Raw genomic sequence first — 12,247 nt, 5'->3', positions numbered from 1 at the left:
TTTTGATTTCACCCCCCCCCTCCCACCCCCCAAAAAAAGAAAAAAATTATAACAATCTCCATTGACAACATGACTTGAGCTCTCTGGGAACAAAGCCTGATTGTATTAATTACAGTATTTTAGCATACACTTCCTTCACTCCTGACACTCCAAATCCCTTCCCATTGTTCAGTGGCGCCAAGCGGACTCCATCAGGCATCTGGGCAAGGTGACACTGGCGCAGGAGCAGGACTACACAGGCCTCATCGTAGGCTGTGTGTGTGTCAGCCTACTGCTGCTCTTTCTGGGATCACTGCTGATGTGGAAGAGGAACAAGCATATCGATGGTAAGAGCAAGAGACACAGAATCCTACCATTACAAATAAATTTTATACCATCTTTCATTCATAACAGAAAACTGGACATGTCTTTTCCTTGAAATATGTAGCCAGCTTTTCATAAAACCGGCTATCAACGCCACATTGTTTAAAAAAATAATATTGTACAAATGGGATCAGTTTCAGAAGGTTTTCATCCACCAAGAACAACCTTGTAGGTTTGGGATTTGTTAAACATCCCAAACCTACAGGGGGCAGTGTAGTGCAAAATCAATCAATCAATCAAATTTTATTTGTATAGCACATTTCAGCAGGAAGGCATTTCAAAGTGCTTTATATCATAAACACAAAAACACAGTCATGCAACATAATAAAAAATACATTGTTCCATCATTACATTTTTAATTGATTATATTTCAAATATAATTCTAATCAGGTGTGTTTTTAGTTGAGATTTAAAGGAAGTCAGGGTTTCTGCTGTTTTACAGTTTTCTGGAAGTTTGCTCCAGATTTTTGGTGCATAGATGCTGAAAGCTGCTTCACCTCTTTTGGTTCTGGTTCTGGTTCTGGGGATGCAGAGCAGACCAAAACCAGAACCTAAGGTTGCTACAACAACAGCAGATCTTTGATGTATTGTGGTGCTAAATCGTTCAGTGATTTATAAACTGACAACAGTATTTTAACATCTATTCTTAGAACTACAGGGAGCCAGTGGATCTTTGTCACATATATATATATATATATATATATATATATATATATATATATATATATATATATATATATATATATATATATATATATATATATATATATATATAGCGGCAGCACACCTCAAACAAAACCGTTTTAGATATAGAGGAAACTTTCGCTGTCCTAACAAGATAGATCATCTCTGGGGGAAAGAATCGGTCTCCTCAGCTCCGTCAGAACCAATCAGAACCAGCATTAATCAGCTGATAGCCAAGCTATCAGGAAGTTTTGATATCGTAACTCAGGACTGTTTATTTTGATGCAACCTGCATTCGACTTTGAATGAATGTTTTATTACTTGGTATTATTTGATAGAAGCAGATTTATTTGACTAATAGTTTATGGAACTGAGAGCCTTACTGTGAAATATTATTTTACTGATTGCAGGTTTTTCAGTTGTCCTTTTGACTGAATAGTTGCTGTATTGGGCCTACAAGAATTTTGCATGTTTATGTCTATTTTAGGTGAAGTTATTGCCAGATAATAGTTTCTGCATTTTAATTATGAATTTGTATTTTGTCACTTGCACTAAGTTGTAGGTTTACTTAGTTTTCTAAATACAACAGAGTTAGACAGTTCCATTAAAGAAATATTTTTCTTTCTTTTTTTTCTGCTTGAATTTCTGTACTTATAGACAGAAATTCTATATAAATTCTATATATTAAATTATGTAATATAATTTATATAATATAATTATATTAGAATTATACTAAATTCTAAAATGATTCTATTTATATAGACAGAAATGTATGACAATTTTCTTTGACCTGAAGTTCCGAGTCATTTTTTCTAACCTGTGTGCATGTGTGTCTGCTGACTTTGTTTTGCCTGGTGGGTTTAGTGGAATGTCTTTTGTGGGATGTTCTGGTGGAAACACTTGCTTTTTCTCACTGATTTGTCTCTCTCTTTTTCTTCCCCTATGTTACCTCCTCTTTCTTCATCCTTGTTCTCTTCCATCTCCTTTCTCACCTTTCTTTCTGTCTCTGCAACATTTATTTCCAGATCTGTCTGAGGTGTGGTATGATGGCCGGGGTCACATCCAGCATCTGGACAGGCTGGCTAATGCAAGGAGCGTCAGCCCCACTAACGAAATGGTCTCCCACGAATCAGTCGACTATAGAACAACCCTGCTGGAGGGTAAGCCCCTCCCCTTTTCTTCTTCTTCACGTGACTTCACTTCACCTCCCTCCTCCTATGTGCCTGCTCCCTTACCTGTGGGCCTCAGGGGTTAGCCGCGCATGCCTTGTTGTGCACGTTTCACACTAACAACAGCTTGCATCATTGCATCAGTTTAAGGTAAAATTGATGCATTTCTAACTTCGATTAAAAAGAATGTTCACATAAGATGTTTTCTTCAATATTAAATGGGCAGTAATATGTAAAATCAACTTTTTTGAGGTTTACATCATGGCGTAAACTTATTCCTTCACAACTCCCCTGCTCAGCTCCTCACACTAGCCTTCTTAGTACCCTGCTGAGCTCATTTTAAAGGGTTAATAGAGGAGCCGTGTTGTGATGACTTCCTGAAGGTGGAGTTTGAGAAAGAACTGGCGTTTTTAAAGAGACAGTGACCCAATTTTAAGGTGTTGAATTACTTGTTTAATTCATATACAGCTCTGGAAAAAATTGAGACCACTTAAAAGTATCAGATCTCTGATTTTACTTGAAATATGATATCCAGTATGTTTGAGTAAAATTAATTTTCTGAGCAGGGCTTTATTCCATGAACTACTGAACTACTGTCAAAGAAATTCCAAGCAAAAATTGTATATATAAAAAAAAATATCCTTCTCTCCCACCGCGGGTGGTTCTTATCCTCTGAACTCGGGTCCTCTACCAGAGGCCTGGGAGCTTGAGGGTCCTGCAGTATCTTGGCTGTGCCAAGGACTGCTGCACATTTCTGGACTGAGATGTCTGATGTTGTTCCTGGGATCTGTTGTAGCCACTGCTCCAGTTTGGGGGTTACTGCCCCGAGGGCCCCGATGACCACTGGCACCACTGTGGTCTTCACCTTCCAGGCCCTCTCCAGTTCCTCCCTGAGGCCCTGGTATTTCTCCAGTTTCTCCTTTTTCCTGATGTTGCAGTCACTTGTTATTGCTACATCTACCACAACGGCTTTCCTCTGTTGTTTATCCACTACGACAATGTCTGGTTGGTTCGCCATTACCATTCTGTCTGTCTGGATCTGGAAGTCCCACAGGATCTTAGCTCTGGCGTTCTCCACCACCTTTGGGGTGTTTCCCACTTTGATCTCGAGGTTTCCAGTCCATATTCTGCACAGATGTTTCTGTACACTATGCCTGCCACTTGGTTATGTTGTTCCATGTACGCTTTCCCTGCCAGCATCTTGCACCCTGCTGTTATGTGCTGGACTGTCTTGCACAACCTATATATATATATATATATATATATATATATATATATATATATATATATATATATATATATATATATATATATATATATATATATATATATATATATATAGTTAGGGCCAGAAATATTTGGACAGTGACACAAGTTTTGTTATTTTAGCTGTTGACAAAAATATGTTCAGAAATACAATTTATATATAATATGGGCTGAAAGTGAACACTCCCAGCTGCAATATGAGAGTTTCCACATCCAAATAGGAGAAAGGGTTTAGGAATCATAGCTCTGTAATGCATAGCCTCCTCTTTTTCAAGGGACCAAAAGTAATTGGACAATGGACTCTAAAGGCTGCAAGTAACTCAAAAGGCCTTTCCCTCGTTAACCTGTAATCAAGTAAGTAGTTAAAAGGTCTGGGGTTGTTTCCAGGTGTGTGGTTTTGCATTTGGAAGCTGTTACTGTGACCAGACAACATGCGGTCAAAGGAGCTCTCAATTGAGGTGAAGCAGAACATCCTGAGACTGAAAAAAAAGAAAAAATCCATCACAGAGATAGCAGACATGCTTGGAGTAGCAAAATCAACAGTCGGGTACATTCTGAGGAAAAAGGAATTGACTGGTGAGCTTGGGAACTCAAAGGCCTGGCGTCCACGGAAGACAACGGTGGTGGATGATCGCCCGCATACTTTCTTTGGTGAAGAAGAACCCGTTTCACAACATCAACTGAGGTCCAGAACACTCTCAGGGAAGTAGGTGTATCTGTCTCTAAGTCAACAGTAAAGAGAAGACTCCATGAAAGCAAATACAAAGGGTTCACATGTAGATGCAAACCATTCATCAATTCCAAAAATAGACAGGCCAGAGTTAAATTTGCCCAAAATCACCTCAAGAAGCCAGCCCAGTTCTGGAAAAGTATTCTATGGACAGATGAGACAAAGATCAACCTGTACCAGAATGATGGGAAGAAAAAAGTTTGAGAAGAAAGGGAATGGCACATGATCCAAGGCACACCACATCCTCTGTAAAACATGGTGGAGGCAACGTGATGGCATGGGCATGCATGGCTTTCAATAGCACTGGGTGACTTGTGTTTATTGATGACATAACAGCAGACAAGAGTAGCCGGATGAATTCTGAAGTGTACCGGGATATACTGTCAGCCCAGATTCAGCCAAATGCTGCAAAGTTGATTGGACAGCGCTTCACAGTACAGATGGATAATGACCCCAAGCATACAGCCAAAGCTACCCAGGAGTTCATGAGAGCAAAAGGTGGAATATTCTGCAATGGCCAAATCAATCACCAGATCTTAACCCAATTGAGCATGCATTTCACTTGCTCAAATCCAGACTTCAGACGGAAAGACCCACTAACAAGCAAGACCTGAAGGCTGCGGCTGTAAAGGCCTGGCAAAGCATTAAGAAGGAGGAAACCCAGCGTTTGGTGATGTCCATGGGTTCCAGACTTAAGCAGTGATTGCCTCCAAAGGATTCGCAACAAAATATTGAGAAAAAACTTTTTTGTTTGGGTTATGTTTATATGTCCAATTACTTTTGAGCTCCTAAAATGTGGAGTGTTTGTAAGCAAATGTGTACAATTCCTACATTTTCTATCAGATATTTTTGTTCAACCCTTTAAATTAAACGTTACAATCTGCACTTGAATTCTGTTGTAGAGGTTTCATTTCAAATCCAATGCAGTGGCATGCAGAGCCCAACTCACAAATATTGTGTTACTGTCCAAATATTTCTGGCCCTAACTGTATGATCTACAACTCAGCATCAGTGATCCTTGAGATGCTTGGCTATAAGAGCAACCATGAGGCCCAATACCCAGCATGGAAAAGACAGAGGCTAAAATCAAGGTAACAAGGAGGGAAGTGAGCCAACTATCAGAGGGTGCAATGAAAAGACCAATACCCCGAAAGTACAGGCAGATGCCCATACCTGAAGCACTCGAAACTGCTAAACAGAGGCTCCAAGCCTTGGCCAGCCGCCTAAAGAGATACACAAGAGAGAATGAAGCCAGAAGGATTAACCGGCTCTTCTCCACTCAACCAGCTAAGGTGTACTCTCAATGGCAGGGTAATAACAACAGAGCAGACCCACCAAGGCTGGAGACGGAACAATACTGGAAAGGCATATGGGAAAGGGAGGCGTCCCACAACAGCAATGCACAGTGGCTGATCTCTCTACGAGAGGACCACAGCAACCTCCCTGAGCAAGCCCTGGTAACCATCACTGCGACAGATGTTCAAGAAAGAGTCTGAGCTATAAAAAACTGGACAGCACCAGGGCCAAACATGATCCATGCCTAGTGGCTAAAGAAACTCATTGCTCTCCATGAGGGACTGGCAGCCCAAATGAACCAGCTGCTACAAAGTGGGACTCACCCTGAATGGTTAACTGCAGGGCAGACAATCCTAATCCAGAAGGACCCATCAAAGGGTCCAGTCCCACCCAACTACCGACCAATAACCTGCCTCTACACAACCTGGAAGCTCATGTCAGGCATCATAGCAGCCAAGATGAGCAAACACATGGATAAACACATGAGCACGGCACAGAAGGGTATCAGTGTAAATACCAGAGGAGCCAAACACCAACTCCTCGTAGACCGCACAGTTGCCAGAGACTGCAAAACCCGACACACCAACCTGTGCATGGCTTGGATTGATTACAAGAAAGCCTATGACTCAATGCCCCATACTTGGATCATTGAATGCCTAGAGATGTATAACATCAACAGGACTCTGAGAGCCTTCATTGCAAACTCGATGAGGCTGTGGAAAACCACCCTTGAAGCCAAATGCAAACCACTTGCACAAGTGTCCATCAAATGTGGCATATACCAAGGAGATGCTCTGTCCCCGCTACTGTTCTGCATAGGCCTGAACCCCCTCAGCCATATTATCAACAAGACTGGCTACGGATACCGACTCAAGAATGGGGCCAATATCAGTAACTTTCTCTACATGATGACATCAAGCTGTACGGCAAGAGTGAGCGAGACATCGACTCACTGATCCACACCACCAGGATCTACAGCAAGGACATTGGATGTCATTCGGACTAGAGAAGTGTGGTCGGCTGGTCACAAAGAGGGCGAAGGTCATCCGCACAGAAGGGGTCTCACTCCCAGAAGGAACAATAGCAGACATAGAGGACAGTTACAAGTATCTAGGTATACCACAAGCAAATGGTAACCTCGATGAGGTCACAAGGAAAAGAGCCACAGCTAAATACCTCCAACGAATAAGGCAAGTCCTGAGAAGCCAGCTCAATGGCAAGAACAAAATCCGTGCGATAAACAGCTATGCCCTGCCAGTAATCAGATACCCTGCAGGAATAATTAGCTGGCCAAAGGAGGAGATAAAAGCCACAGATATTAAAACTAGAAAACTACTAACAATGCATGGAGGGTTCCACCCCAAATCCAGCACCCTGAGACTGTACACGAGCCGCAAGGAAGGAGGCAGAGGACTAGTGAGTGTGAGAACCACTGTCCAGGACGAAACACCTAAGATCCATAGATACATCAGGGACAAAGCCTCAACAGACAATGTGCTCAGTGAATGTCTCAGACAACAGGGAACGGAGGTTGAGGTGCCAGAGATACCATCATGGGAGGACAAGCCCCTACATGGGATGTACCACCAGCAAATAACCCAAGTGGCTGATATCAGTAAATTCTATCAATGGCTGGAAAAAGCTGGACTCAAGGACAGCACAGAGGCCCTCATCCTGGCTGCACAGGAACAGGCCCTAAACACCAGAGCAATAGAGGCCCAGATCTACCACACCAGACAAGACGGTGGATGAATGGATGAATATCTTGACAAAGTAGACCAAAGCAGGGCTGTTTGGCAGTAATACCAACCACCATGGTTGACTTCATTGTCAAGCATGGTGACGATAATATGTGAGTTTCACAGAATCCCATTGCTGTCCTTGATCAACCAACAAACTGCTGTTGTTTCAAAAACTAGAAAACACACCAGACCAATCACAAAGCGCAACACAACTCATCATTAGAATAGAGACAGAAAAGATTAACCTAAATAATAAATTCTGAGAAACTACAGATTAAGTATTTGGAAACTGCAAACTCAGTATAGATATAAAGTCTAACAAAACATGATGCACATCTTCTCATCTTGCATGCGTCAATAATCTTTGATGTGGTCTGTGGTGCCTCTTGTGGGTTCTGTTCTGGTCCTGAGGGGCACTGCGGGGCTCCTGGTATTTTGATCCCCTGGATCATAGCTGAAGCAATGTCTGTGCTGGCCTTGGCTCTGGAGAGGCTGCGTTCACTAATGAGTTAATGTTTGCCTTCAGGGAAAGTTAGCATTCAGGACATTTGACCTCGCTCTCTTGTTTCAACTCTGGATCTTGGTCTGGCTTTTCTGGAGAAATCCGCATTTATTACCCCTCTGTTAACAGTCTCTTGTTCCTTCGAGCTCCGTATCTGTGTCTGTGTAGCTGTCCCTCTCCGATCACGTAGCACACCTTGACATGCGGAGGTCAAGGTGTTGTGACATAGCAGCAGACCTCTGACCCCCCTTCTTCTCTCTTTTTGTTTCTGCCTCTCCAGATCAGGGTGTTGACAGGCCTGAGACATGTCGGGCAGCTCCTCCTATCTACAGAGCCGATGGGGAGCTGCTGTCTCCCAGACTGGGAACACTGGGAGGGGGGCTGGGCCTGGGCATGGAAGGCGACCTGGTGTCCCCCTTGTTGATGGCTCCAGTTCACATCGATCCGTCCTGTCTCCACCCGGACCTGCTGACTGAGGTGCAGCATGTGGTGATTGCAAGGGAGCAACTGCTGCTTCACGTCAACCAGATCATCGGCAGAGGTCAGTGGTCAGCTGTCAGAATGTCAGGTTTTGGTCACAGGCTTACATAAAAAATATTTCATCTAAATCAGGTTGTCAAATGATATCTAGAGTCAGTCGTTCCTATGCTACAAAGTAGGTCCTTTGATTTCTCAACAAGCCCTCATCACCTCTCCCCTCTTCCACCAATGCTTGGAAGTTTGATGTCTCTGCCAGCATGTAGTGTTTCAACATGGATATGTTGAAACACTACAGACATCTCTTCTTTGATCTTATATTTCCAAATAATATTGTTCTGGAAGTCTTGTGCTTTTATACTATATTTATATGCAAGAGGATTTCTGCTGGTGATTCTTACAGTCTCATGAAGAAGGTAAGCATTTCCATTTCACGTATTTCTTCTACCATGCCTGACCAGTCACATAACGTTGGAGGACTCCCACTAAGCCATTTTCTTGTTATTGCTTTCTTTCCGGCTATCAGTAATATTTTCAGAAGGTTCTTATCCTGAGTGTTGAGTTCATTTGGTAAATTACTTAAATATATACTTTTGAAACTGTGCTGAATTTCAAAACCAAGAATTATTTCTTTGGTTAATTTCAGCCAATAGGAACAGCCCCAGAAAATATGAAAGTGGTTAGCCATCACATTGTTACATTGTCTCCAACAATGCCCAGATTCAGCTCTGCCGGTCAGAGAAAAAGTTCTTTTAGGGGTTATGAAAAACCTAACAATATTCTTCCATGAAAATTTTCTCCAGTGACCTGAGCAAGTGGTGGTAGAGTTTGTTTGGCCTATGTTGAGCCACTCATCCTCCATCAGTGTTATTTTTGCCTCCTTTTCCCATGCATTTTTAACAAATAATGTAGACGTTTTTATTATTTTCTAAGCACATGTATAGTCTGGACAGCTTCTTATAAGATTTACCTTTGTAAGCATCGATAAAGATGTTGATGAGGTCCTGATCATGTTATAGTTCTTATTAAAGGGTTTGCAGTTGCAGTTGTGGTGCTCTGTAATAATTTTCCAAACATGGGAGTGACATTCCTCCTTTATCTCCTGGTAACTGTAATGTTTTATAACGTATCCTTGGTTTCTTGTTCTGCCATATAAACCTGGAGATGATCCGGTTCCACTCATTAAACTGCTTGTAAGGAATTTCTATTGGTAAAGATTAAAAAAGGAACAGCAATTGAGGGAAGATAATCATTTTTATTATTTCTATTCGGTTGTACAAATCAAGCATCAGGGGGGCCCATTTGTCCAGGTTATTTTTAACTTTATTAGTCATAGCACCATAATTTGCTTTGTATCTTTTGTTTACATTTTTAGTATTATTAATACCTAAATATTTTATGGTTCTTGTTTTCCAATTAAATTTGAACTGATTACATGTATCCTCTCGGGGTGAGTAGTTAAAGTTTTTCCAATATTTAATTTATAACCTGAGTGGAGTCCAAATTGGTGGAGGCAGGACATGAGGTTAGGCAGACTGCCATTCGGGTCAGATAAGGTCACCAGGACATCATCAGCATATAGACATGTTTTGTACTCTCTGCCCTTAAATATAATTCCTTTAATTTCTGGGTCTTCCCTAATTTTTTGAGCAAGTGGCTCTATAAAAAGTGCAAAGAGAATTGGGCTCAGAGGACATCCTTGCCTACATCCTCGTTCTAACGGGATTGTGCCTGAAAGGCCACCATTTATTTTGATCCGGGCTACTGGCGAGCTATATAGTGATTTTAGACAACTTATGATTGTATTATTAAAGCCAAACCATTGTAGAACTAAATATAAATATTCCCATCGTACAGAATCAAAGGCTTTTTCAGCATCGAAACTGAATGTTAAAGACTTTTGATTATTTCTGCGCATAATGTCGAACAGGTGTAACTCTCGCTTCACATTATCCTTTGTACATCTATTTTTAATAAATCCTGTCTGGTCTGTATCAATCAGTTCAGGGATAATATTTTCTAATCTATTGACAATTATTGAAGTGAATATTTTATAGTCAATGTTCAAGACCGAAATGGGCCTGTGTGAGCTACACTCACTTTTATCCTTTCCTGATTTTGGTATCACGGATATTATCGCTTGTTTCCAGGATGGTGGAATCTCACCTCCTTTAAGCTCATAAGAAAAAGTTTTTCCACTGCGATGAGGTAACCGAATCAAGATTTATGTAATTTTGAAAAAGTGCAGTGGAAACACGAGTCACATGATCAACAGAAGGATGTTAACTACTGGTGAAAACGACAAAAAAGATGGCAGGAAGTGGTAGGAAGATGTTGGATTGGTTTTGGGGGGGTTTTCTCGCAGCATTACAAGGTTCAGAGAAAATTGTTTGATTCCAATATGTTGAATCCATAGGTCCTCTGTAAAATTGCTGGCTATAATTTCCCCAAAACTCTGCATACTTACTCGCTCCCAAGTATGCGGGGCTTGTTGCCTCAACATCTGAAATAGAAGCCAACGTCTCCTCTGAGTGGCTGATAGATGATGAGCGCCATGACTGAATTATGAATATATTTCATGGAACTGATTACACACATGTCAATTTTTAATGATTTATCACGTGAGTTGAATGCACCTATTCACATGTGTGATTTTGATATTTTTATTATTATTAAATGAAAACATTGCAATTGCACATCAGTAGAATATCAACAATAATTTTATGACTGTTAGTGCTTCACTCAATAATAGAATTCACACTGAAGAATGCTGCTGTTAGCACAAACCATTAGCAATTAGCTGATTCCCATGACTTGATGATCCCTTTATCATCGGTACCTTCTGCAGTAAATCCAACCTGATTCCATAACTTGATAAATAATTACAACAGATAACAGCTGAGAGTTAATCCACCCTTCATGCTTGTGTGCTTTTACTGTATGAGATTTATGTTAAAGTGCTTGCTGTATAAAACTTGAAGCTTGACATGCAGACACCAGATAAGCCTGTTTTACCAGGTAGGCGGGTGAGCCGACATATCAAATGTAGCATCAAACTGAGAAAGACCCTTAACACCGTAATGTTCCAGAAAAGCGGCATGTTTGCCCCCCTCGTATGAATTTATCCCCTGAAGCCTGGATTTGGTGGCTTCAAAGTGGTGTAGGATGATTTGTTCTCAGCTAATGTTCCCAGGGTCCATTGTGGAGAGCCGTAACCCAACACTGCCAGCCATCTGCGGGGACGTGATAGCAGAGCGCCGCGCTCATTTCGGTCCTGCACCCTTCTCAGGCTGGACCGAGGCCCCTCATCTTAACTAGGAGATATAGTTCAATAAGACACACAATAACTCAGAGGGGCTTGACGCTGGTTATTAGGCTGTGTGGGATATTAATGAATAAAGCCTCAGATTGGATTACTTAGAAGGGGCTGATTTATTGCGGTAGCAACTCAAGAAAGTTTGCTGTTTAGAATGAAACACTTTTTTTTATGGATCAGAGGGATTATTGTTACACAATTTGGAGAGTGGAGAAGAGGAGGGCTACAATTCAGTTAAATTATTTCATCGAGATCAACATGTAAAACAACGTTGGATGTTTTGTACAAAGCTTTCCCAGCCACAAAATTTGCAAACCCAGACCATTATTAATAGACAGCAAAGTTACAACTAAAGATCCTTGTCACACACACAAGCTGTCTTCCCAATGACCATAAAAATGCCCGATTAAAAATTTAGAAACGAAATTAGCTTCATGGAAACATACCAATTTATAAAAAAATTGTTTTGATCAAATATTCTGCCATTAGAATGAGGTGGGGATTTTTTTGGGCGTATCAAAATTGATTTATTTGGCAAAACTGCAATGAAAACACTTTTATTTGTGTCACACGATCAACCCATTTATGATTGAAACACAGCTACTACTGACACAAATTCTGACTATAAATAGAAAAAACATGAAAATACATATTAGAGAAAACTAATTCTTAACCACAAAATAGGTTCTTAAAGGTAAGCAG

The 12,247-nt window shown here is 41.1% G+C and overlaps 1 protein-coding gene across 3 annotated transcripts in view; it reads left to right on the top strand.

Annotated features, from left to right (window-relative positions):
- The window catches only part of met (MET proto-oncogene, receptor tyrosine kinase), a 114,567-nt gene that overhangs the window by 85,955 nt on the left and 16,365 nt on the right, over positions 1 to 12,247 (top strand). For all 3 annotated transcript variants that reach the window (XM_055022659.1, XM_055022656.1, XM_055022658.1), the window contains 3 exons: positions 173 to 326; positions 2,073 to 2,207; positions 8,033 to 8,293. In XM_055022659.1, the coding sequence (XP_054878634.1) occupies positions 173 to 326; positions 2,073 to 2,207; positions 8,033 to 8,293 (550 nt within the window). The remainder of the gene's footprint in view (positions 1 to 172; positions 327 to 2,072; positions 2,208 to 8,032; positions 8,294 to 12,247) is intronic.

The sequence above is a fragment of the Poeciliopsis prolifica genome, unplaced genomic scaffold, assembly GCF_027474105.1.
Source record: "Poeciliopsis prolifica strain line A6 unplaced genomic scaffold, Auburn_PproV2 SCAFFOLD089, whole genome shotgun sequence".
NCBI lineage: Eukaryota > Metazoa > Chordata > Actinopteri > Cyprinodontiformes > Poeciliidae > Poeciliopsis > Poeciliopsis prolifica.
The sequence above is the reverse complement of the archived record's forward strand: the minus strand, read 5'-3'. Positions and strand labels throughout refer to the sequence as shown.